Genomic DNA, 26,961 nt, shown 5'->3' on the forward strand with positions numbered 1-26,961 from the left:
GGCTGAGGGTGGCTCAAGTGGTAGATTGCCAGCACAAGGCCTTGAGTTCAATCCCCAGTGTCACAAGCAAAATAAGAGAAAGCAAAGTTAAGTGTAAGGCTGGGTCATAGCTTGAGGCCCTGGTGGGAAAATGGATCAAGATTAACCTGCTTTCAAAAAAATGTGCATGCTGGTTTTAAATAGGCCTTTTAATTTCCCCAGAGGAAGGGAAAGAAAACTGGCTTTTGGAGGAGTCTGATAATACAAACAAGGATATCATGAGTTTCCTACCGAGGACCATGACCAAAGGAAAAGCTATCAGAGTCAAAGGCCACAGAAGCCGTGGGGTGAATGTGGGAAATGCTCATGTCATGGAGGAAAGCTGTCAGAAGGGAGCATGGCCTTACTGCAGAGGCTGCGGCCTGTGCATTCCAGATGCATGCATTCGGAGCAAACACCGAACAGTGCCGAGCCCTATAAATGCCATCACCAACTTGGCCGCCACTGCCTAGCCCAGCAGGCACCTTGCCCACTCGGGTGACACATCTTTTCTTATAGGCCCCTCTTAGGGATGGAATCTGACACCTTATTTGGCATAAACTGAGGCAAAAATTGCTGTGTGCTGGCCTCTGGCAGGATGCCAGGAAAGCTTTGCAGACGGAAGCCCCTGCATGAGGTGCCTGGCAGGCAGGTCCCTCTGGAAATGGATGCTGTTATTACTTTTGAAGACAACTATCAGGGCACCCATGGCTCACGCCTGTAATCCTAGCTACTCAGGATGCTGAGATCAGGGGATCACGGTTTGAAATCAACCTGGGCACGAGACTCTTCCAATAAACTACTCAAAAAAGCCACAAGTGGTGCAGTGGTAGAGTGCCCACCTTGAGCAAAAGAAGTTCAGGGACACTACTGAGGCCCAAAGTTCAAGGCCCACCCTCCCCCGCCCCCAGGACCAGCAAAAAAAAAAAAACAACTACCAACTAGGGTTGAGCATGGTGATAACCACGTGTAATCTCAGCACTTGAGATGGAAGCAGGAGGATCTTGAATTTGAGGGTAACCCGGGACAAAAACCTGTCATTCAGCATCTCTGGATAAGGTCAAGGGGAACATACATCTTAGGTTTCCAACAACATGCTACATTTGTAAACAAAGCGTAGGAGCTGCAATGGAAACACTTCATTTAAAGATGCTAGTGGAAAGCCAAGTATGTAAAGCCAGTTCACCTAAGAACACCACAGTGCACCCTGAAGACTACTTGAACCTTCCCTGCCAAACCACCTAAAGGGGAAGTGCCAGGAATGTGGACCTACCTGGCAGGTTCTGCTGGTGCCATCTTGCTCACACCCATCAGCATCTGCCTTTAGCACTCACCTGAAAGCTCCAGTTTTGCAGAACAGCTGGACAGCAGTCGCCACCAGTGAAGATGTCATTAATATCCCCAAGACAGATTGCAGCCGCCATCACACACCTGGGACCTGGGTGGACAGATTTCCCATTAAGCCTGTGTAGCGGCCTCTCCTAAAGGTGCCTGTGGGGCCAGCCTGGTTTTTCCCCCCTCTTAGGTCTAGGACTGGAACTTGAACTTGGTACCTGGTGCTCTTGCTCATTGGCTAGCACTCTACCAATCTAGCCACACTTCCAACCCCAACCTGCCTATCCGCTGAGGGAGCCAGGACAAAGGGACCAAAGGCTCTGATGCCAACCTGAGGTTAGCTGCCACCGCACAGCCACCTTACAAGTAGTGTGGCAAGTCAGCAGCCAGGAAAGCGACCTCGGGGCTTGGTGGAGCAGTGTAAGGTGCTTGTGGGGCCCAGACAGGAAGTAGTGGACATGTGGTTAGATTCCCTTGGACTGTGTGCTAGCCCTGAGCACTGTCCCAAACACTCTGGGGCTGCACACAGGCTCAGAATGGCAACCAGTCCTGGGGGAGTCAAGGAGCTGTCTCAGGCCCAAACAGCTTTGGACAGCCGCAGGCCATAGGAGAGTTGTGTGCTGTCATACAGCTCTGACTAAGTTCTGCTCCCAGCACCTTCTGGAAAACAAAGCCCAAAGGGAGCACATCTGTGAACGTGTCCTCGATGCCACAGGAGGGCTCAGCGTTTAAAATATGAAGGAGCAGAGACTCAGCAAAAACTCTTCACCTGCAGGCCTGTTTCTGGGCCAGCTGTTGGCCACAGACTTCCTGGTGCCAAGGAAAGGAGCCTAGCTCCAAGCCTGTCAGTACCAATGCTTCTGCCCCCTAGTAGTTCTCAAACTTCCATTCTGGTCAGGCTGATTTTTTTTTTTTAACCCTGTCCGAGAGAGACAGTTTCCAACACGCAGGGCTTCCTGGATCGGGTGATGGAGAGTAACAAAATCTAACTCTGGGTCCTGGACTTGGACTTGGACACTGCTGAGGGTGTGGCTGGCACTGGAGGTCGAAGGAGGGCAAGCTGGGGAGCCCGAAGGAAGGCTGACCTCCTGGACTTGTGTCTTCTTGGAATTAAGGGGAAAAACGCTTTCCCTAGAGTTCCACTGGGAGGACACTTACAGATGAGTATGCATGAATCTAGTTTCCTGGTAAAAGCTGGGTTATTAAAGGACACAAATATTCGCCCTCACAAACAAAAGCAAGCAGCTCCCCATGCTCGCCCAGCCCTGCCTCTCGCCCGTGCAATGCTGCTGGCTGAAGGAGTCACACTGACTCGTGGTCTCTGGGTTTTAAGTTGATCAGGAAGGCTCCCTAACCCCGACCCTCCATTCTCAGGAGCCTAGGGTTCCTAAACCCCCCACTTTGAAACAATGACAACAATGGCTGTGCAGACAGTGGGCTTGCCTTGGTGGGCTCTGAGATGACCCCCAGATGCATTCGTTCTTTTAAGCAGCGCGCACAAGCCACCTGCATGTCTCTGAAAAGCTGATTGAAGAGTGGTGGGAACAGGAGGGTTAGGCAGGTGGGCTGAGCTGAGCTGAGCTGTTGGGCCACCAAGACTCAATGTCCAGGTCTCACACAGGGAGCTACTTTCGCAGAGCACAGCTACAGCCAGCTGATGCACATGGCTGGGAAATCTCATGAGTTCTAAGAATATTCCCGATCTACACTGCCCCCAATCCCACCAGGAAGGCTGTGTGACTCTGATGACCTAGAGCAGGACAAAAAGCTTGCTCCTCTGGCTCTTCATGTGTATGGCAAACTGATCCTTTCCACACAGTGTTGCGCACTCTGCGGTTCTGGGCCACACGGCTGAATCATTACCAAAACTTGAGTGATGGGGAGCTACAGCATGCAGACAAACTGAGCACCATCCATCAGGCCGCACACTTAGCACCCTCAGCACCAGGACAGAGAGGAGATGTGCACCTGGCACGGTGGTCTTGTGTATGACATGCACACCACAATCGTGTTAAACCCTGGACTTTGTAGGGGGCACAGAATGAATGGATCTTGCACACAGCAGACACACACATGTTTACTTAGGAGCTACTTTAGCTGACATCTCTAGTCATTACTTTCTCTTTAGCACTAAGAGGCCAGAACGGATAAATTAAAAATCCCAAGAACCTCTGAGAGAGCAGGCGGTGGACTGTTTAGGATTTGAAAAATGTCACTTGACACTCCATTACACCAGGAGTGAGTGACACGCAGGGTGTGGTGTCTGATACCTGGCAATTTTACTGCCCTCATGTGATTGCAGGGACCACACGTGGGAGAATTCTCCCAGGAATGGAGGAGGCTGCTGGGACAGTGGCACTGGGGGAGGGGGGTGGAAAGGGGGAGAGCACCTGCCTTTTGTTTGTTTGTTTTTGACAAACTTGTTTTGCTATACTGTGTTTATATTAGCTCATCAGTACCACAGTTTCCAATTCTAATTTACATTTCCCTAGGATTACGTAGCTTGGAGTATTAGCGGTCTTGGAAAGAATTTGATGCAAGAGACCAGAGCTGCACAATGGCTCCATAACTGAGTGGACCTCATTCTGAGTACAGCAGTAATGGGTACTATTACCCACACTCCCTCTTCACCTCCCTTCTTGCCTTTCTCTGGACAGTGGTAAAAGTCTGGCCTAGAGTCCATGATAAGCTATCCTCAGGAGACTTGTATGCTTTGATTCAGATCTGTACGTTGAAAGGAGAATAATCGCTAGAACTATTTTGGTAGCCATTGCTGCCTCTGGCTAACAGGCTTTCTTAATGGGTTTGGAGTATAATGAACTGGAAATAATTACAGTGAGTTGAGCCAGGTGTTAGTGGCTCAAATCTATCATTCAAGCTATTGAAGCTCAATCTGAAGAGTGAGGTATGAGGCCAGCTGCGACAGAAAATTCCAGCAAAAAAAGCTGGGCTGGAGGCATAGCTTAAGCAGCACAGTGCCAGACAAACAAGCCCAGTATTTGCAAGACCCTGAGTTGATAGTCTGGTACTGGTACAGATAAAGACCAGATGCTTTTCTTTTACTTTTTTAAGTGTTGGTATGGTACTGTGGCTTAAACTTGGGGCTTAGCATTGTCCCTTTACCTTTTACACTCAAGGCTAGTATTCTATCACAGCTCTGCTTCTGTTTTTTTGGTGGTTAGTTTTAGATAAGATTCTCATGGACATCCTTACCTGGGCTGGCTTTGGACTGCAATCCTCAGATCTCAGGTTCCTGAGTAGCTACGATTACAGGCGTGAGCCACTGATGCCCAGACTAGGACCTTTGAGTGAAATCATGCTTGCCTTCCTTTCAGCCTATATATAAATGCTTAAAAGCCCCATAGCCCTTCCCCAGGCCCTTGTGTCAGCATTTACACACATTCTCCACCAACAGACATCTCCATACTGAAGGCTCTTCGCTCATAGAAATCACCATATTCTTCTTGTTCCTAGAGCACCTGCCCAGCTCTGCTGTGCCTCTGGTCTGGGTTCACTGGCTCCCGCTGGGTGAAGCTCTTCCTTGGAAAACAAAGGCCTCCCTGTGACTCAGGGCAGGAGTTCAGCTGGAAATGCTGAGCTCAGAACTACACTGAGGGAGGCCACGCAGCAGCTCCCAGGCCCACCAACTGACACTTTGGGCCAAAGGGGCAACTTGCCTGTGGAGAACAAATGCCAGCACTCTTTAAAAATCCTATTCAGAGCTCTTCCTTCCCATAAGAGGGCACTGAGCTTCACGAGGCCAGCTCTGGCATCCGTCATTCCTGTTACCTTTCAGCCAAGAGTGCTCGCAAACTCATCTCCACTCGACTAGAACCCAGGTCGCCAGAGGCCAGTTCTTTCCACAGAGGACCTAGCGCCTCAAGTGACCTCTCTCAGCACATGGAACTCAGCTGTAGTGATGGGGGAAGAAATGGAATATCAGTTCTATTTGGAACTATTTTTATCTTAGAAGTTCTCTAAGGCCCATGACTAAAATGTTAGTGTTTGACACATGGGCACACAGCTTGCCAAGAGTCTCCCATGTTTCCAACAGGATGAAGGTCTGTTCCACCCTCCTCTCATTTTTCTGACAATTCACTGAAGTCACACACCGAGCTATGCTACCCTGCCCTTGACAGGGATCTAGTGACCACACTAAACTACAGAAAGCCCTTAGAAGTTTTGGAGAAATGCTATCACTTCCCCATTTATAAGGAAAATTCAACTGGTGGCTTTATGAAGTAACAAGTATTTTCTGGTGCCAGATGGCAGCGGGAAGCCAAAGTGGATAACACTATTCCCATCAAGACAAAAAGAAATCTTGGGCCGGGGACATGGCTCAAGTGGTAGAGAGAATGTACCTAGCAAGCACAAGGCCTTTAGTTCGAACCCCAGAACAACAAAACAACCACCTAACTCAAAACACTTAAGGCAAGCCTACTAGGAACAGCATAAGAGAAACTTAAGCATTTCAGTGCATGACTTACTCCTTTCAGCTTGAGCAAGGCTTTTGTTTAATGCTGAGAGCACCTGTGCCACCATTCTATAAAAAATTTCCTAAATGTGTTCTCTAGAAACTGGCACTGACGGCTTAGTTACAAAGTTGAATGCACAAGAATCCGATTTTAACATTAAAAAACCAACCAACCACCCAAAGCAGTACAGTCTCCATCCCTCACTTTCCTCCAAGATGCAAACCTTCTCTTGAGGGAGATACCTTGCCAGCTGAGAGTTCAAGGTTTTCCAAGATGAACAACCAGGATAGTGCAGAAGGTTTGGGTGTGTAGAAGTGTCAGCTGCTGTCTGCAGACACGCAGCGTGGACCACATGCATACACATGCTCTGCACAGAGCAAGTACTCACACAGCGTTCAGCAGAACTGACGGGACTTCCAGCCCTGAGAAGTAGCCTCGGAGGGAGGGAGCCAGCGCATCTGAAAAGACACAGGAGGTTCCATGAGCCAGGGGTCTCACCTCATGATCTTCATAGCTTCGCTCTGCTCCTCAATGGTACCAGCTTACACCAGCTCTCATGGGACTTCTGGAGGGGCCGGGAGGCACCACAGGACACTGCTGTCTCCTGTGAACACACAGTCCGAGTTCTCAGGGAAGCATCTGCCCCGCCAGTACCAGTTCCTCCTCGCTCCCCCTTCCACGCCAAAAGCCATTTGGAGGCGCAGTCCAGCCTGGTGAAGCACCCACGCCGGGGCAGCTGCCTTCCTTGCGGTTTCTTGAGGAGCATGTGGCTGGCAGGGCATAACCCTTTCCTGACAGTGGCCTGATCACAACTTGAGATTCAGTTTAGGATTCTGACTTGGTGGGACCTGCAGTCTTTGGCAGAGAGCACTCACAGGTGAGACGCAGCTATCCCTTCTTGTAGTTTTTTTTTTTTTTGGTGCAGGTCCTGGGGCTTGAACTCAGGTACCAGGCGCTAGTCCTGATCATCTTTTTGCTCTACCACTTGAGCCACACTTCCACTTGTGGCTTTTTTGGTGATTAAGTGGAGATAAGAATCTTACAGACGCCGGGCGCTGGTGGCTCACGCCTGTAATCCTAGCTACTCAGGAGGCTGAGATCTGAGGATCGCGGTTCAAAGCCAGCCCGGGCAGGAGAAACCGTGAGACTCCTATCTCCAATAAACCACCAGAAAACCGGAAGTGGCGCTGTAGCTCAAGTGGTAGAGCGCTCGCCTTGAGCTGAAGAGCTGAGGGACAGCGCCCAGGCCCAGAGTTCAAGCCCCACGACCGACAAAAAAAAAAAAAAAAAAAAAAAAAGAATCTTACAGACATTCCTGCGTGGGCTGCCTTTGAACTAAGATCCTTAGATCTCAGCCTCCTGAGTAGCTAGGAATCCAGGTATGACCCACCAATGCCCGGCTTCTTTTAGATCTCTATAGGAGGCCAGCATGACACAACTGCCAGTGAAGGATGCTTTGGCTGCTTGGTAGAAGGTTCCAAGAGAAATGTGAAAATCAACCAACAGCCTAAGCAGTCTGTACTGACAAGCATCTGCCTCCTGCCCATTGTGCCCCTAATCTTTTGCATGGGGCAGGATTTGCCTGTGGCTGCTCTTTGTATACTGTAGAAGGCCGGCTTCCCGGCACTGAGCAGCACCAGAAGCCTGCTGCGAGTGGAAGAGAAATGAGATGGAAAGCAGCAGTGGCGCCTTCCCATGGTGCAGGAGAAAGCATTATTCAAACATAGAAGCATGAGGATGAAGCAGGAGCCGTTCTGGCTGCGTGGGGGCTTAGATGCAACCAACACCGTCAACCCCGGGGCTCAGGGCTTGCCGAAAGCCCACTGCCCACCTGTTCATACGTGGGTGCTGCAAGTGCCCACGGCCACACAGCCCCACCAGGTCGGATCCAGGACTAGGCTGAACCAGAGCCGCTAACCTTGCCCTGTTCCACACGCCTCAAGGGCCTGCTCAGAGCGCCTGTGCGCTCTGGATGCGGAGCCCAACTCCGTCTCTGGCCCAACTGAGACAGACACCAGGGCTTGGCAGGCCCAAGGATCCATGTTCAGCTGCTTCTGACAGCAGTAACCCCCTTGAGCCGCCGGGCCATCTGTGTAGGTCTCCTCTGGGGATGTCAGGCACGAGCAGATGGCAGGTAGCAGCTAGAAGAGGCCCCGCCGTGCAGGGGACAAGGCCGTTGGTTGTGTGGGAGCCACCACAGGCCCCGCTCCTTTCGGCTGTGCGACCATGGTGTCCACTCTTGCAGCAGGGAAGATGAAGGAAGAGGGAGAAAGGCTCCCTGCAGTTAGGTAAGCACCACTGCTGAGAGGAGAGAAATACAGGGGGAGAGGACAGGGAGGAAGGGGTGCAAAGAGGGACTCAACAGAGGAGACATGGGGCGCAGTACCTACCGTGCTCACGGCCGTGGGCCTCAGTCCACTTGCTCACTAAGTGGAGAGCAGAGTCGGAGCTGCCTTCCTGATGCAGGTGGGGAGGGGCGGGGACGGGGCGCTGGGGACTGGGCTCCTCAACACAGTGGGGTGGCTCGTGTGCACTGGGGCAGTGTAGAGCGGTGGTGGTAGTGTGGCCTAGGTGTGGGGCAGGGGTGCCAAAAGGGGAGTTTCAGAGGAGACGTAGGTGGGTTGCTGAGGGACAGCTGTGAAGTGGGTGGCGTGGGTCTGGGGTGGGTGAAGGTGACCCAAGAAGGAAGCCCCTGGCCACCAGCCTCCGCCCACTGCCCCCCCCCATGCCTGTCTAGGTCTGGCTTAGGCCTCACACCCACACAGCCTCAAGCTCTCATCACACACGTGCCAGAGCTGGCAGCGCCACCTGGTGGCAGGGCTGCTTCTGAGTGGCAGAGTCCAGCTGAGCTGCAGTGGAGGATGGGGTGAGAACGTGGGCTGGCAATTTTGAGGTGCACGTTGTGGTAGGTGGATGGAAGGTGGGACCCCAAAACTCATCATCTCTCTGTGGTCCAGGCTTGAGTCACTACTGTGTCTCCAGACACCTAAGGCTACCTCTTCTTCCGGCTCCTCCAGCTAGTGCCCCTCTGCCAGCAGAGGGCAGCGCCCACCTGCTGAGCACACTAGAAGATGGCTGGGTGAACTCCTTGTTTGTGTTTGTGCCAATCACTGCAGCGTGAGGGACCAGCTGTTCTGTGGCTTGGGGACCCAGGTTACTTTTGGAGGCTACTTCAGATGTATCTTGAAGACTCTTTAGAGACAGCTCAGCAGGGCATCTGACTACACATTCTGGGCATATAATAAGGAACTGCCTTCCATGGGAAGTATGATCCCGATGCTTCATCCTGTCTGCAGAAATACACCCATGTGAGATCTCTCTCTCACACACACACATACCCACCCACAAGCATGTCCACAACTGAGGTCCCCTAAGACCCTCTAAGATTATATTCAACCAGCACTGATCCTGACTTAGTCTGTGCCAGGCACCTCACCCTCACTGTGAACTCTGAGCAACACGGACACTCTGCACTAGACCAGAAGGGTCCTGCCGCATGGATTCCATCCCACACTTCTTCAGGATGCTCTTCTGAAATGCCTTATCCCTGGCAGGTGCACCACCTCAGCACAGTGACATGGGGACAGGACCAAGAGATACCTAGGAAGTAACTTGAAGCAGACAAAATGGGATGCCAGACAAAAGTGAAATAACCACAAAAACATTTTCCAGCTTCTTCCATTTACAGATTAGGAAATTAAGGTGCACAGAATCTATGTTCCCAGTATCAATGCCAAGGCACTGATTCCTCCCTCCACAAAGCACTATTTCCCTCCTCCACAGCAGCCATAGAAGAAAGGAACCCTTACTTGTGCTGTACAAGCCACTTTGTAGTGACTAAGTCCCATTATCGTTCTTGCTTTTCAAAAGACAAAGGTGCCATACCAAAGAGCCTCAACATATGGATATAAAATAACATACATACTGAAACAAACTTCAAAGATGTGGAAACAAAGGACTTTTTTTTTTTTTTTAATTGGTTGGTGGTCGTGGGGCTTGAACTCTCTAGCGCTCTACCACTTGGAATACAATGCCACTTCCAGTTTTCTGGTGGTTTACTGGAGATAAGTCTCAGACTTTCCTGCCTGGGCTGGCTTTGAACCGCGATCCTCAGATCTCAGCCTCTTGAGTAGCTAGGATTACAGGTGTGAGCCACTGGCGCCCTGTGGCTTGACTCTATTCTTTGCCTTATACTCAGGTGCACATCTGTGAGAGGGTGGGGGAGGCACAGAATCAGAGAAAAAAGGGTGAAAAGGTGCAGCAGCAGAGCACACTGAACACTGAGGAAAGTGAACTATGCACCTCCTAGGTGGAGGTAGGAGGCAATGGAGAATAAGGGAACAGGTGACACTATGCAAAAGGACATGTGCTTATTACCTGCTGTATGTAAAGGTAACCCCGCTGTATATCATCTCTAAAACAATAGATCAGAAAAAAAAATAGAAAAGGTCATGAGAAATTAATAGCAAGTGCTGAATAGATGGGTAAGTCCAGTCCTGTGGTTCTCAAATGCAGTCGCTGGTCTACCAGCCTTGCTTGGCCCTTGTCAGAAATCCAATCTTTTGCAATTTACCAAGTTTCCAGGGAACTACCATGCACACACTCACGTCTCAGAGACGCTGCTCCTGACTGAGGTTTGCAGAAGTGTGGCAGCAAGAAGACAAGTCTAGAAATGCTCTACCAGTGAGTTTGGGAAAAATGTCATCCAGGCCCCTCTGCAGCACATAAAAGGCTCAGAGAAGCTCTTGTTTGACTCAAGCTAGCCATGGGCTAACCAAGTTTATCTGGCCACAGATTCTTTTGATTTTGTACAAGCTATTAATACCTGTAGGGTGGAGGAATGCTGGTCAGGAAGGCCCTGCCAGTGGTAGGCCTACTTGCCCAAGTGGCAAGCTCCTTCCTCTTAATGAAAGTAGTCCTGTGCCCCGAAAAACACACCCAACTGAGGTGGTGTCCAAGATTTCAATCTCTGCCGCGGCTTAGATTCCCTTGGGCTTCCTAATTCTGGTGCAGAGTCCTTGCGTATTACATTCACAACTCACCTGGTTCTCTTCAAAGGTAATAGTTACAATACCATGCTGAGTTTCCCCAACATGAAGCTAACTGTAACAAGCCACTTCCATATTGACTTGACTAGCCATCAACTGTGTCATGTGCTGTGACCATTGGATGTCCTTTTGGGTAGTGTCCTTTACCCGTTAGCAGGCTGCCAGGGGCAGCCAGGCTGGGCGGAAGCTGTATATTCTGCACCAACAGGGTTTTTTTTTTTTAAACAGCAACCCCCACTGTTTCTACAGTGGGTAGAAAGTAGGGGTACCTCTTCTGGCATGTCTGTGCTATATGAACAGAAGCTCACTTGTGAAGGAACCCCACACCCCATTCTCTTACCTCAGTCCAGACTCTCAGCAGAAGCCCACATTCTACTTGCCTGCCCCCCCCCCCCGCCGCCCCCATTCCTTGCTTAGGGCCATGAGACACATTGTTATTACCTAGACAAAACCTGTGTGTGACTCGGTTCAGTGGCTAAGGGCACTCTCTTACCCAGGCCATTGGCTAGGAGATGGCTGAACAGAACACTTGCCTGAGGCTGAGATCTGAGGATCACAGCTTGAAAACAACCCAGGGAAGAAAGTCTGTGAGACTTTCCAGCTAAACACTAAAAAAAGTTGGAAGCAGAGCTGTGGCTCAAGTGGTGGACACCAGCCTTGAGAGGAAAAAAAAAAAAAAAAAACTTTAAGGGATAGAAGCTAGGCCCTGAGTTTAAGCCCCAGGGGGAACCCTACCCCCTACCCCCGACCCCCAGGCTGGAGAAGGCCCAGTTCTCAAGACTATCCAGTAGGGGGATGTAGGGACTTCAGGTGCTGGGGCCTGATTCCAAGGGAGCCCAAGGTCTAGACTTCAAGCTCCCAGGACCATGAACACTGGCTAAAGCTAAACAAGGCTGAGATTAAACACAGGTCCTCAGGATACTCTACTGGGCCTTTGGACTCATTTCTTGCTTGTCCTAAGTACAAGTGGGGCTCCTGCTTCCAAGCAGGCATGTGAAATGTGCTTAGACATCTCTAACTTTGCTCCAGACGCCACTCGGGTTGAGGGCGCCCAAGCATGTAACAGCAGATGTCAGATCAAGTCCACAGCGGTTGCTTGCCATCCATATTTAATTTTGTTGGCCAGTTAATTTTTAACTATGTTTGCTATCAAGGGCCATTAGAGGTCCCTGGGAGCTCAGCTCAGTCAAGCGAGGAAAGCTTCGTGGCGGAATGCATGAGGCTTGAAGCTGGGGCGTCCCACTTTTCCATCCTGTCACTGGGCCCCGGCCTTGCCCACCAGCAGCACAGATCCTGAATAAAACATCATCCCTTTCCGAGTGATTCGCCTTTTCCCCCTCTGTCACAACTGGTTTTCTTCAAAGGAAAAGTTTACTTTCTCCTTTGATGAAGAGTACGTTGGGTAATTCCAAAGTTTCTTGGCAGCCTTGGGTTTGCTTCCACAGTAGTTAGAGAAGAATGAATTCATGCACTTCCTGTTGGGGATGCTCACCCCAGCCTCCTCTCAGACCACTCTGCAAGCTGGGGGTCAGGCCTGCTGCTCCAGCAGCTTCTCTTCCTTACCGAGAACGAAGTCCAACTCTCAGGTTCTTCTTGTTGGGTCTCGGTGAGGATGGAGTCCATGTTCTATGTGCTTCTCACATGCCAGGGGAGAGCTCAGGGACCTCTGGGCCACGGGAGGCCAAGTTCTGACAAAGGGAAAGTACTGCAAGGAAGAGCGAGTTCGCCAATGACTCTTCCAGCATTTGATTCTTTCAGATTAACCCCATGAGGTGTTTATTCTCCCCATTTGAAAATAGACAAACAGGTTTAATGACAATTAAAAAACAAAACGACTAAGATGATAAAGTTAGAAGGGGTAGAGACTCATTAAAACAAGGTCTGTGATTTGAAGAGTCCAGGTTAGTTAAGACCCAAGCCCTCTCTACCACTCGGCGGGATGTGATCCACAGACCAGCATTAATCATTAATCCTGAGCTTACCAACAACTTCCAGGTGTGACTGAGACACCAGCCTGGGTCCTTACTGCCACTGAGGTCAGGGAAGCTGAATAGGATCCAGAGGGTAAAATGGAAGACACTTCAGAACGCTGAAGACCAGAGCACTAACTGAACTCCATGCCACTCACTGGGGCCCATCAAAGAAGACCCCTTTCAGCTACTGGCCCCATCCTGGTGGTCATACTGGTTTCTGAGCTCACATAAGCCTGGCCAGGGTCACATGGGACTGACTGGGTGTGAACAGCATCTCCTGCCTAAAACTACGTAATATGTGAAGGCTGGGTTCTTAGTGTCAGCCAGGATGGCCAGAGGAACAAAGACCACTCCCTCTCAAGGTTGGGGTGAAAGGCCAGACTGCAAGTCCTGAGATGTTTAGGCTGCTCACTGTCTTCTTTAGGGCTTCTCCTTAATTGCACAAATCCCGGAGCAGATAGGGAAAGGATGACAAGGTAACTGGGGAAAGAGCTTTGCTTAGCAGCGCAGCAGCCTAAGATTGGGAGTAATTCTGCCTGGGGAAAGGGTTGGGGGATCCCAAGGGAAGGCAGTGGGGAGTGTGGGAAGAAAGGCTGGAGTCCTGGGGGAAATGAGCTGGGTGACCTGTGGGTCCTGTTCCTCTGCGGGTTTCTCTGATAGGAAAGAAAGATAAGGCACAGCTGGAAAGAAAGGTCAGGGACAGTGGCTCTGTGTGCAGAGAGAGAAAAGCATCTCGGGGTCTCTCTGGGACCTCTCCATTCCCACTCGTGATGTGTTTCCGCGGGTCCAGGTAGCTTCTGTAGATGGGGCGTGTCAGGCTGGGTTGTGGGGGAGACTTCCTGTCAGGACAAATTCTGCAAACGCTGTGACAGCGATGAGGTGACACCGTTCATTTTCTTTTTAGCGCTGGACGCCTGTAAGGGTTTTAACAACCATCGGTCCATGAGCAGCATGGTCTTAGCCCTACTTCATCTCACTGCAAATACAAATGCCCCCTTGGAAGGGCATAAGAAAGGCCCCTTACAAAAATAAGTCTTGGTCGAGCCTGCTGAGTGCCAGGCACTATTGTTTGACAGGAGGAATTATGAGCTTCGTTTTCCTGAGGCCCAGAAAGGTTTAGAAATTTGCTTCATCCAGGGGACAGACCTTGCCAATGACATGGCTGTGTCTGGCTAGGAAGCTCCTTCCAGCGCCCAGGCTTCCTTCTTCCTGGCCCAGCCGGGAAAAGCAGCAGCCTGGAACACCCCTGTGGGCTCAGCTCACACACAGGCCCGGCCCCTCTGTGGGGCCTGGAGAAAGAAAGGGACTCCAGGCTCCTAGTAACTGAGAGAGGACCCAGCTGCGTTCACAGGAGCCAGAGCACAGGGGCATAAAGCACAGGACATGCCCGCCCTGCCCCGTCTACCACCAGCATTAAACATGCTGCCCCTGGAAGGCCTAATGAACCTGAAAAGGGTCGAGCTGGCCCCTCTGGGAGGCGCAGTCCGCAGCTGGCAGTCTGACCTCACAGAGCTGTGGAGTTGGAGGGAAATGGAAATGTCAGTGGATGAACATCTTCCCGCGTGGGCCAAAAAAAACCGACCTATGCCGCCTTGCAAAACACGAGAGTTTTGAACAGCCACAGGCAGAAGCTCTGGAGGACAAGCCAATGTGACCCGGAGTTCAGAGGCAGATGGTAAAACCTTCTGGCTCCTTTTCACCCAGACAGTGACAGAAAAGGCCTCACAGGCCCTGAGCAAAGACCTGCCGCTACCGTGCTGACCGCTACCTGAACAGGAGGCGGAAGGGATGAGGTGAGCTGGCCGAAAGGTACAAGTCCCTGCCAGCCAGCTGCAGAGAGGCACGCTGTGTACAGCCCAGTGTGCACGCCTGCTCATGCTCTGGGCACACAGCCTCAGGTTCCTGGTCTTCCTGGGCTCCATGAGGCAGTGGTCAGCTAAAGGATGCTTGCTGAAATTCCTTCTAAAGCCATCGTCTAAAATGCAATCCTCAGCAGTGGCACCGTGCTGCTGGGTAGCCGCTCAGATCTGGCCAGCAGTGGGGATAGCCCTGCAGTGCAGACTACCCACACCCCAACCCTAAGCTCACCTGTCCCTGTGTTTTCCCTGCTCTGCTGGCCTTGGTTTCCCCCTTCTCCCCCGCGCTCCCATTTCTGTATTTATTTTTTGATTTAACCTTTACAAGTTTTCCATTGTGTCACAAGGGAACTCTCTGGGGACACACCCACAAGCAGTATGGGTTGTGACTCTGAGACCTGTTTCTGTTGCACAGGTGCAGGGGTTGTGAGCGGGCTGGGTGGGGTCTGAAGGGATACGCAGGCGCGGGCGGTCAGCGTGCTGCTGGGGCATTGCTGCTTCCTTGCCAATGCTTCGGGCTTCTGGGACCAGGGCTCGTGGACTTCCAGAACCTGGAGAGTGTTCGTGACTTTCTCTCTGCTCCACCAGCAACAAGAGATGAACCCCGATTCCAAAGACAGGCATAGGAAAAGGGGTGATGGAAAAGCGTGTACACCGTTATTTTCGAGACAGAACTTTCCGAAAAGCAATGGATGAAACCATCCTTTCCTATCTACAGTGACTCACACAACAGTTAATAAATTTCAAACACCAGGGACCTCGAAAGTAAACTGGATGAGCCCTTCTAAAAATGCTGGTAATCTTAGAAATCAGAGGTTGGCTGCACTGGGTCGCTCTTTCATCTTTAAAAACAATAAAAGCAGTACACAGTGTGCTGCCCTGTTACCGTAGCCAACTTTTCCCCCTTAAAATTAGGGTTTGATGGGAAACCAGAATCTTTTAAAACTCAGAGGGAAATGTGAGGGGGGCAGCAGATCACAGCCGAACCTGGGGCAGACTACAAAGGTGACCCAACTCCTTTTTAATGAGCAGTTCCGTCTCCTGGGCTCTCCTTCCTGTAGGTCACAGAGTACAGACTGGAAAATGCGTCCGCTTGCCGTGCACAGGCTTCTGCTAGTAGCACCGGCCATCCTGCTGGTCAGAGCGCCTCTGCTAGTTGATGTTGGGACCCGTGAAGGTGGGGTTGAGTCTTTTGGTTTGTAGCTCAACGTGGTCTGGGAAGCCATGATGGCAGCCGCGGTGGTGAGGCCTTGGCCCTGGGGCCCGTCTCCCCAGCTTGCTCCGTCTGAGTCTTCCTGTGGATCATGCATTCATCTGTCATGGGCCCAACTCTCCCACAACCTCAGGCAGGGATTAATACCTTCGTTCCAAAATTGCATCGCCATGAAAAAAACAAAAAACGCTGTAGTCTACTTGAGATTTTTTTTTTTTTTTTTGCTGTGATTAAAACTTTTATTGAAATCTCAAATGTCACCAAGAAATAAGTTTTTCTTTTTCTCTTTTTCTCAAAAGGGGATGGGGAAGGGAGGGGAGCTAACAAATTCAACATGGGAGCTCCCTCTGCTGGTCTGCAGTAGGTTGATATGTGACAAACACATTCCCAGAGACAAATCTAATTTGCTGAAGAAGTGGACAAAAGACAGGTGTGTTGGGCTTTGCCTCAGGAGAGAAACACTAGAAGAAAAAAAAAATCCATGTCTCAAAATAGAGCACAACATTTGCTAAGAAAAACAAAATTACTTAGACGACTCTTCCAAAGACATTATAAGATTTCCAAAACAAAAAAACTGAGTTTATCCGGGAAGGGGAGATGCTCCATTTGGGGCTTCCCCACTGTGCTAACAATTCATAAAGTTCTGAGGCCCTTTGGATGCAGCTAAATGCTGATTCCCTTGACTTTGCCACCAGGTCTCTTCTTACAGGCTTCCCATCTACTTAGAGAAGAGAGTTCCAAGGAGTCATTGGAGCGAAGCCTCTCCACAAGTCCACTAAAGAGTAAGTCTTTGGTAAGCCGACACCCTGGAGAGTTAGGAGCCCAGCCTGAGAGTCAGGTGACAGACCAGGATCTAGTCAGAGCAGAGCCACTGATTTAGGGTAAGGTAACTCTTCATCTTCAGGCCTGTTTCCTCATCTGGTAGAGGGGCTAGACCAGCTGATCTGTAAAGCCCACGAGTCCCCAGAGGGACAAGTAAATTAAGGAACCATGTTTGTTCATGCATCTTTGGGATACAGAGTTCAAGGGTGCACTGAGAATGACTCCAATCTCACTAATACCCGATGAGAGTTCCACCAAATCTGGGACCGACGGCAGAGTCAAGTGGATTCCGAGCTGGGGAAGTCTCCAGAACAAGGAGGATCTCCCAAGGAGAGTGCCAGGTGGGTGCTGCATCCCACTAAGGCACACAGCCGAGTCCAGCTAATCCCACACTCTCTCCATCCTTCCTCACAATGGTGGAGGGCTTTCTAATCTCTTAGGACTCACTAGATCCTTCTCTCAGAATCACTTCCGGTTTTATCCATCATGTATGGCCCAAAGCCATCATTTTTTTTTTCCTTTGGTTTTGTTTTTTGTTTTGGCCACTGTCTACTCCTGGCTCTTTAGAGCACTGATGAAAGAAAGGCTTTGTTGATGACTAAGCAAAGCCATAGCTATTCAGAAGACTATGCAACCTCACATGGTTTCAAAATTATTTATTAAGAATGGCTTTAATCGCCAATTGGTCTGTATCTGAACCATCTAGTGAGTGGCAAAGAGGCACATGGGGTAGGTGGATCTTTTGTCTGGCCAACAAAAAAGGTTCTTTTGGTTGCTTTGTATTGCCTCCAAAGTTATTTGAGCACAAACATACTAATAACTCAGGCACAGGATTCCATCTTATCTTCTCCTATTACCTACCAGCTGTCAGGGTTACTGAGCACTGACTTGGTTAATGGACAGAAAGTGGAAAAGACCAAGCCAGTCCTGGAGTTTGTCTTCTGCGCCAGGTCCTCCTAACTGACACCATCTATATTTTCCATCATTATCTGGACTGCTTTCTACTTCATTCTCTCAACAGACAGGAATTACTACAGGAGTGCAGGTGCACAGTCCTGCCTTTGCCGTTTGCCTGTGCAGAGTCTGGGTGCTAGGGGACAGCAGATCCTGGATGGCCGTTGCTAGCACAAGCAGAAAGCACTGGGGACTCAGCTGAAAGATAATGGAAGGATGCTTGGCCCCCTGACCCAGGTTCCCAAGACCCTCACTGGGAGACGCTTGCTGGTGGTATCTCAATTAACACAGACCTGGGCAACAGGACAGAATTTTAACTCAAAAGGAAGAGTGTAAGGAGTCTGTTTATCTCATCTAGCCTTGTAAATAAACACTACAAATGAACAGTAAGCAAAACAAAAATCCCACCTGATCAGCATGATACTTTGTTTAAAAACCAGGCTGAGTGATGAATCTGTATTTATTATTCATGCCTATGGTTTATCTGCTTTCCATTTATTTGCTATTGAGCATCACTCTTTGAAGGCCCAAGAATGAGCAGTTATTTCTAAGGTGAATCTTAACACTGATTGCTACCAATCACACTGAAAAGAACACTCAGATTACTGTTTTCTTCAAGGGGGAGAGGACATGTTAGTATGTAGACAGTCACTGTGGGGAGAAACAGGGAGGTTGTTTACAAAACAAGCTATTCTTAAATAAGAAAGAAAGCTGGGCAGAGCACAGTTTCCCACCTGACCTTGTAGTTACCTTCTATTGTACCTTTCCTACCCCATTTCCTATGCATGCATGGGAATAAAGAACCCTCATCTTTCCAGAAGCATCCCCTTGGTCACTTGATTTCTTCCTCCTCATGAGATAAAGAGCAGAAGCCTAATAGTACACAGAAACACAGACACACCTCATTCCTGATCCATGTGCCTCAGCAGCCTTTCTACATGACCAGGCGCACACATCATCTGTGCTCTGGTGATGCCCTCCAGCTTGCTGGGGACCAGGGAGTAACCTTGGCCCAGTTCTTGTGTGTGAGATATGGGTGAGAACATTGAGGAAGACAGAGGTGTTGTTTGGGGCAGACATCAGGCAGTGGGGGGTATTATGGCTGTCAGATGGTCCTTTAAGTCCTGCACGGGGTCAGGTAGATGGAGGGGGGAGGGTCATTCATCTCTTGAAGGTGGCTCTGTTAGCTGGATAGGTGTTAGTTGTATAGTGTGCTCTGGGGAACCAGGTTTGAAAGGACTGGTGGTGGAGTGAGTGAAGTCGTGGCCGATGGGTATAAATTACCTGGGCATGCAGTGAAGCGGGATAGGTGAAAGCAGGAGGAGGTAGAGCAGGCGCTAGCTCCGCTGGGTACAGAGGGTACGGGGCCCACACTTCAGGGCTACTGGGGTAAAGTGCAGGCACTGTGAGCTCATCTGCAAGAAAAGAATAAGGGAAGAGTTAGTGGTTACCAAACAGCTGCTTTTACATCAAGAAAACAAAACACAGTCACCCCGAGCCCCACCAATGGCAGAAGTCAAATTACTCTCATTCTTTTAACAACCTGTTGGCTTTAGCTTCCCCCACTCTATGCAAGGGAACAGTAAAGACCAAACAAACAAGACACCAGCATCTGCTGTGTGTCCGGCCAGCTGAGATTACAGGACTGGCCTCTCTCTGCCTGAAGGACTCTGATGCTGTTCCAACAGTAGTTGAGAACCCAACCACAGTGGGAACATTCTGCGCCACATAGAAAATACCGTCCTCCGAGGAGAGGAAGAGAGAGGGAAGGCCACCAGGAGCTATCCTATGAGAACATCCGCATAGCTACTGGGTTACTGGCAGTACCCCAGCAGACCCAAAGATCTGCAAGACTTGTTTACCAGTATGGCTGTTACCAACAAAAGTCCAGCCTTTTCCAATCTGTCCTGAGATACACAGGACCAACCAACTGAGACCCATTTAAGATGGTAAAATTCAGAGAATGGAAGTGAAACAGTTTAGACAGCCTAATTTGTTAGGTTCCACTAAGATGCAAACATAAGCCCTCACAGCCGCTGCATACTCTTATCTTTTCTAGGGGGAAAAATGTCATGTTACCAACGACTGGTCTAAAAGCTTCACATGTATCCCCAGCTCCATTCAGGTCAGGTTTGCTAGACTGAAGGGCAAATGTCCGGATTGCCTCCAATGGATGTGGAAGCAATCCATTAGAAAGAAGAGCAAGCACACGAGCGGGCTTCTCAGCAAAGGCAGAAATAACATCAGTCAATAGTTACAAATCTGGACCCTGTGAAGCAATATTTCAATATTTGCTTTTATCACCTGTCAAAATCTGAAATCAAGTGTGCCAAGGATGCTACTCGAGACTGCAGAGGGAGTCAGACAAGGGTGACTTGATAAAACCATTAGTAACTCTGAAGGCAAGAGCCCAAGGTCAGCGGTTAACTTCCTTACTCTCTCTTTCCTCCAAAGCTGTAGTCTCAGGCCAGGATGAGGGCAGGTGGAAGGTGGGAAAGTAGCAGCATCTGTGGGTCAGTGAGCACCAGATGGACAGAGGCAGGGGAGGCTCTGAGTGGCCAGAACTTCTCCAAGGAGAGCAGGGAGTCAAGGGCTGACCCATGACTCCATTCAGAACAACTCACACTCATTTCCAGACATAATGGGTCCCCAACATGTGGGTTAATACATTCCACTGCAGCGGACCTCCCAAACCCACTCCTCCTTTCAACAAGTTAAAGTGCAAGTGATGGGAAACTTGATTGCCTGTGAATGAGAGTGAGACTCTAGAAGAGGACTGACAGGTCTACAAGTTTCAAAGCCTTGTGGTCCAAACCACCTACTTGAAGGTCTACAGTGTGTGTATCTGTCGCCGGAGGCTCAGGAAACCCCTTGGAGGGGCTGAGAACACTCTACAGATCCCTATTTCCTGTCAGGATGTGACCATATGCTTTCCATTACAGCAGTTCTTGTGGGAGCCTAGCTAGTGGAAACTAAGGGCTGCCAGGACCAGGGCCTTGGATTTTAAACAAACAGCCCACTCTCAGCAATGGCAAGCTATTATTGTTGTTGTTATTGTTATTTTAGCTACCAGGCTATTTTAAGACATTCTGAGTCTTATAAAAGTCAAGAGCATCTCAGGCCCCAGGACGCTGATCTCCATCTCATGCTCTTGTGGCCCTCTGAGACAGTCTAAGGTGGTAGAGCTCCTGGATCAACTGATACCAAGCAATGGAGGCCGGCAGCAGGGCTGGGGTTCTTCCTCAACCTCTAACAGGAACTGGTTATCTCAGGGGCCTTCACCTGATAAAGGGGTGCCTCCGGAAGAAAGTTTGGAAAATGAAATAAACATGTCCTTGCTAGTATCTGGTCAGAGAGACATAAGGTGGAATCGGGTTTCAGTCTTGGTCTGAGTGGTGGAACGGATCACTTCCAGACCTTTCCGAAATGTTGATCCTGAAGCATGACTGGTTTCTATCAGAGCCAAACAAATACCCAGAGACACTTCAGCAATTGCGTAGACTTAGTTCAACAGAATGAGAATGAACTTGCACTTGATGAACCTTTATCCCCTTCCCCCATCTTCCTAATGGAAAGGAACGGGATTCTATTGCGTGTCCAGGCCCATGAAGTGACTCAGGTCAGGAGCCCTCAGGAGTCCTCAGATACCTACATTCCATCAGAGGTGAGAACTCTCCAGAAACATGTTCACTCTGCCCCCCTACTCCCCCCAAAAAGAGGTCAGTCAGCAGAATGAGCTTTTTGCATATAGACACTCTTTTGGGGTGCCAATGTGGTGTTGAGACTAATGTTTGACAGTAGTTTCCCTTTCCCCTCTTCCTTGCTCAGCGGCTCAACCTCAATAGTAGAGAAGAGAAGAGTGGCCCAAAGTCAGAAGTAACAGCCGTGGAGAGGGTGAGACTCCTAAGACAAAAGGGGCTGCTGACCACTCAGGTGAGCCGAGCACCAGTGGGCTGAAAGGGGGCAGAGGCCAGAGGCCAGGGCCTTTTTATCTGGGCCTAATCCCACCATCCATAGATGGCTACCTCCTCTCCCCAGTCTCAACCTTCCCCCGCGCCCCCCCCCCCCATCCCACGATTATGACTAAAGGGAATATACATCTCAATAGATCTTTTTTCCTTCACAGGAGTATATGCAACCAGAAGAAAAACAAGAATCTCGGACTTTCCGATCCACCCTTCAATCTCTCAGGAAAGACAGCAAGGAGAATTGGTCCTGGAAGATCACCTAGTCACCTTTCCTTTAACACAAGGGAACAAGCAGAAAGGTGTAGAGGAGACAACTCTACTAGTGCTGAAGACACGGAAGAAAGGCAAGCCTCTGCTCAGCTCTCCAATCAAGGTCTCATCACAGACCTTGATCGTGGATATCACTTCAATTATTCATTCTATTTAGGAAAATTCAGAAGTCCATTGTTTTGAGATTTGCTCCAAGGTAAAACATCCTAAATTCATTAGCCCAACTGCAATCACAAACCAGTTCCTCTCCTTACTTCCAATATATTCCTAAATTATCCCTTTCACTCAGGCAGAAGGCCTCCTTCGCCACCTATATCCAAAGAGTTGCCAAGTTCTAGCAGCAATAAAAATGGCAGAAGTAATAATGACAGGAGTGGTGGTAATGAGGACAGGGGCTCATGTTTACCAAGTAAGCCCTGCATGCTAGTGCTCCAGGATTAACATCGGCCTCTACTCAAAATGGAGGCCACAGAAAGGTTACGCATGGAGCCCAGTAACCCACAGCAGGCGAGAGAACAGATGTGAACAGTCTCCTGAATCCCAACTCTTCCCCTCTGCCCTCCACAGAAACCTCCTCAGCATTTCTCATGCTCTTCCTTGCATTGGTGTTTCTGCTACCTGAATGAAGGGGCTCAGCCTGGCCCTCTGTCTCCTGAGTGTAACTTTATTCCTATCACAACACACTCTTGGAGCAGCAATTTAATCCAAACACAGACCCACAAAGTAAGTTTGCCCAGGAAGCTCCTAAAGCATGCTGGTCTTGAGCCTTTTGCTGCAGGGGTTTGCCTGTTATCACTCTCAGGGTCCCCTTCTTTCCTTACAGTCCAACTCTCTTATTGGAAACCACCCTATGCAATCTTGGTTTTAAAAGGATCTGCTTTAACACCCAAAGGGGAGGAAACTCAGAGCAGGAGCAGGAAAATATCCCTCTGGGGACTGCTACAGTTATCTATTCTTGTTCAGCACATTGGGACATTTTCATCATTCCTCTTCCTTCCTGTGACTTGCAGCTGTGGGAAGAGGATTACTCAGTTTCCCTAGGCAAATCCATTCCCAAGCCTGCATGGCTACAACACCCATTATCTGTCAGTCCATCAGCAAGCCTGACCGCTTAACAACTGCAGTCAAGCTTGGATGTGAACAGATGCACTGGTTTTGTCACATGAACATCATGACATCACTGGCTCAGCCAACTCCACTGCCATTTTGGTATACTTGCTTCATGAAAGGGGCACTGATGTACTTGGAATAAAGTAGACCCATCCGCAGGATGTCCTCTTGATGGGGATGGTGGAAGATTCAGAGCAGAACATGAGGTGGGGCTGTACGCCTCCCTGTGGAGCGGTGCTTGTGCAACAAGCTTCACAGAATCCTTTGTAAAGTGTCTTTACCACCCTCCCCTAAGAAATGGAGAATGTTAACCAAGATGCTAGTGATGGACCAGGCAATAGTTCCAGGAAGGACCAGGCCATGAATGTAAGCAATGGCACTCCAGAGTCTATTCTCTTAACCACAACACTACACAGTCAACCTATCAGGAAGGTTATGCCCAACCATCAAGTTAACTTTATCAAGGGAGGAAAGACAGATCAGACCTTCAACAACAAAATAGGGCAAATAAAGCTGGGCACTGGTGCTCATACCTGTAATCCTAGCTACTCAGGAGGTTGAGATCTTATGAGATTCAAAGCTAGGTTGGGCAGGAAAAGTCCATGAAATGATTAGCTCCAATTAACTACCAGAAAACCAGCAGTGGAATTGTGGTTCAGAGTGGTAGAGCTCTAGCCTTGACTGAAAGAACTCACGGACAGTGCACAGGCTCCGAGTTCAAGCTCAAGGACTGGTGTGTGTGCTGGCATGTACGTTGGCATGTGCGTGTATATGTACACGCACACATGTGCACGCGCACACGCGCGCACACACACACACACACACACACACACACGGAGAGGGGAATAGGAGATGAAAAACACAATGGTACTTTGAAAAGCTAAATTCTGAACAGCCTTTCCAGTCCATGGTAATATGCAATTAATGAATTTTGTGTGATGCTGGTGATAGCACCAAGGATCTTGGCCCATGTAGACAAGTGCTCCACCATGGAACTATGTCCCATGACGACCCTGGACTCCACTGTCCAGCTTCTCTGCATTATAGATAACAGCCATGTGCATCACAAGCAGCTTCTGTAACCAGTATTTATTTTTTTACATCTAGAGTAAAAAGCAAAACAAACCTATGACAATTGTGACAGGTCTACAGAACTGAGTTAGGAGATGAGGTAGATGAAGAGTACTGAGGAAAGGAGAAAGAACACATGAAAAGAGTGGTTTAGGGCCAGAGATAACCTGAGAATGTATTACAAAGGATCCTAGATGAAGTAACACATGTTCTAAAGGGGAATTTGCTATGGTTCTGTGCTAAGGGAGCAATGGCAGAGGGAGAGGCACGAATCCTTTTCTAGTGTGCTTGTGTGCATTTAGGAAGCTCTATACAGTTCCTATCTTAGGACTTGGGACTGTCCAGCTTACCTCATCTCCAGTGTGTGGCATGATGCTTGTTTCTTAGTACACATTTAGAAATTTTCCCAAGTGCCACATTAGGCATACATTTCCAAGCATGCATCTCTTTTCCTTGAGATAAAGTCTAAAAGTAGAATTATTATTCAAGTAAGGGATGAGATTATTAAGACTTTGATGTATTTTCTCCCAAACAAACTTGGATTATGACAATCATTCAAGACAAAACTGATCAGGGCTGGGCATGATGGTGGCATGCCTGTAATCCTAGGTACTTGGTAGGCAGAAAGAGGGAGGACTGCAGTCAGTTCAGCCACCTGGGCAAAAGTCAACCAACGACAGGCCTGGGATAAGCCTGTGACCTTGGCAATGCAGAAGCCAGAGTGAAAAGATTAGTCACAGGCTAGCCCCAGGAAAAAGTGCGACTATGCCTGAAAAATAAACTTAGAAAACCAGTCCAGGCCAGCTAGAGCATCCCCACCAACCAGTGGCCACCATCCAGGGGAGGGTTTTGCTTGTTTCAAACAAACCAGTCACTACCACCTGACAAATTGCCAAGAGGGAAGAGAAAAAGATGGTAAGGGACAATACGAAACAGTCCTGACCATGTGGTGGACTTCCAGGTTCTAGGTCCTGCTGCTCTGCTCACTCTCCAGAGTGGCCTTTACTTTCTCTTTCCTAAATAAACGCTTTGCATACAACTGAGTTTAAACCTTAGGCTTGCAAGAAGCAAACGCACAAACACAAACTACATGCAATGCTTATAAGCAAAAAGTAAAATCCAACCTATTTTTTGGCAGTATTGAAGACTCATGGCTGGGAAGGTGGCTCAGTGGTAGAGTGCTTGCCTTGCATGCTTGAGGCCCTGGGTTCAACTCCTCAGCATCACATAAGCAGAAAAACTAGGAAGTGGTGCTGTGGCTCAAGTGGTAGAGTGCTGGCCTAGAGCTGAAGAGCTGAGGGACAGCGCTCAGGCCGAGTTCAGGCCCGACCACTGACAAAACTCAAGGCTTGCTTTGCTAGACTGGCTCTCTACCACGAGACACTCCTCTATACCTATTTTGTGCCAATTATTTTGGAGACAGTATCTTATTTATATGGTGGGGGGGAGAAGGAGGTAGAGGGAGTTACTATAGTTTGAACTTGGGGCCTTGTGCTTGCTAGGCTCTCAAGTGATCCCACACCTCCAGCGCTGGCTGGGTGTTTTAGAAATGGGAGTATTGTGGGCTTTTCTGTCCGATCTGGCTTCAAACCAAACCCAAATCTCAGGCTCTGGTGCCAAAAAGCATCTGGCTCTGTATAGTTCTTCAATAGTTAATATTAATTAAACTAATAAACTTTCAGCTTCTTAGTTTGGGACTGCACTGCCTAGCAGTCTTCATGGATTTCGCTGCTCCCTTTAAAATCCCAGGACACACCACACATCTTTCCTCAGAGCTCCCGAGGCAGCCTGGGTAAGATCCGACTATGGCACCTGTCAGGTATGTTAGAAACATTTTTCTGTGTCTTTTAGGATGTTTATTTATTAAGTGGTTGTATAAAGGTCTGTGTTTTTGTCCTTCACCAAACTGAAATCTCAAAATCCCCAGCATCTATGTCTGCCAAAAACAAACTACAGCACAGACACTGCTACAGTTCACGGGTATTTCTAAACTCTTCCAATATAGGGTGAGCAAGAGCTCGTACACTACAAACCCACATAACCATGCGCAGGATTCAGTTTGGCACATCCTCTTGACTTTTAGGAAAATGTAAGGCTAAATCTGCAAAGGTGCCAAGTCCTTGGGAAGAAGCAGAAACTTTTATAGCCTTCAAAGAGACTGACAGAGGCCTAGGGACCTGATGAATCTGAACTGACAACCTACTTCAGAGCACAGGTGACACTGTAACAATGCACACGTGCACAAAGTGGCCACAGGCCTGGGAGCAGCTCCAGACTGCAGGAGCTCCGCCTTTTCCCTACACTCTTTGCTGAGAGCTGGCTGGCTCATTGTGGTCACCCCTAATTGATCCATAAGGAACGTGAAAGACATACCCAGAAGCTCATGGCATAAAGCCTACAGAAAAAATGTGCAAAGTCATAGAATTCTTCTAACAAGAACATCAAAATAATAGGGGAGCTGGGTGCTGGTGGCTCATGCCTGTAACTCCAGAAGCTGAGATCTGAGGATTGTGGTTTGAAGCCAGCCCAGGCAGGAAAGTCCATGAGATTTATCTCCAATTAGCCCCCAAATAGCTAAGGAACAGTCCCCAAGCTGAGTTCAAGCTCTTGGCCTCGCATCAAAAATCAAGACATAACTACAATGACAGACGTGGATTTCTACAAACTTGAGGTGTTATCCTTATTTGAAAGAATATCTAAAATACTGTTGAGAAAAGACAGGTTGGAAAAGTTTACTTAATAAGTAAAATTATATTTAACAATCACATTAATATGTGCTAGAAATGATGAGTATACATTACCAAACTGTTCCACATTGCATTATGTCTCATGGAAACTCCTAAATCAT

The 26,961-nt window shown here is 49.0% G+C and overlaps 1 protein-coding gene across 5 annotated transcripts in view; it reads right to left on the bottom strand.

The window, feature by feature from the left end:
- Positions 1 to 26,961, bottom strand: part of Rbpms (RNA binding protein, mRNA processing factor) — a 179,706-nt gene that overhangs the window by 6,029 nt on the left and 146,716 nt on the right. For 2 of the 5 annotated variants that reach the window (XM_070016252.1, XM_070016251.1), the window contains exons 6-8: positions 18,979 to 19,109; positions 6,217 to 6,286; positions 1,352 to 1,456 (exon numbers count right to left, since the gene is read on the bottom strand). In XM_070016252.1, the coding sequence (XP_069872353.1) occupies positions 6,224 to 6,286; positions 18,979 to 19,109 (194 nt within the window). In that variant the 3' untranslated portion in view covers positions 1,352 to 1,456; positions 6,217 to 6,223. Of the gene's footprint in view, positions 1 to 1,351; positions 1,457 to 6,216; positions 6,287 to 11,268; positions 16,380 to 18,978; positions 19,110 to 26,961 lie in introns of those variants that run through there. The other 3 variants (XR_011370757.1, XM_070016249.1, XM_070016250.1) reach the window with 3 other exon arrangements.

Source organism: Dipodomys merriami, unplaced genomic scaffold, assembly GCF_024711535.1.
Source record: "Dipodomys merriami isolate MVZ:Mamm:240054 unplaced genomic scaffold, mDipMer1.0.p SCAF_12, whole genome shotgun sequence".
NCBI lineage: Eukaryota > Metazoa > Chordata > Mammalia > Rodentia > Heteromyidae > Dipodomys > Dipodomys merriami.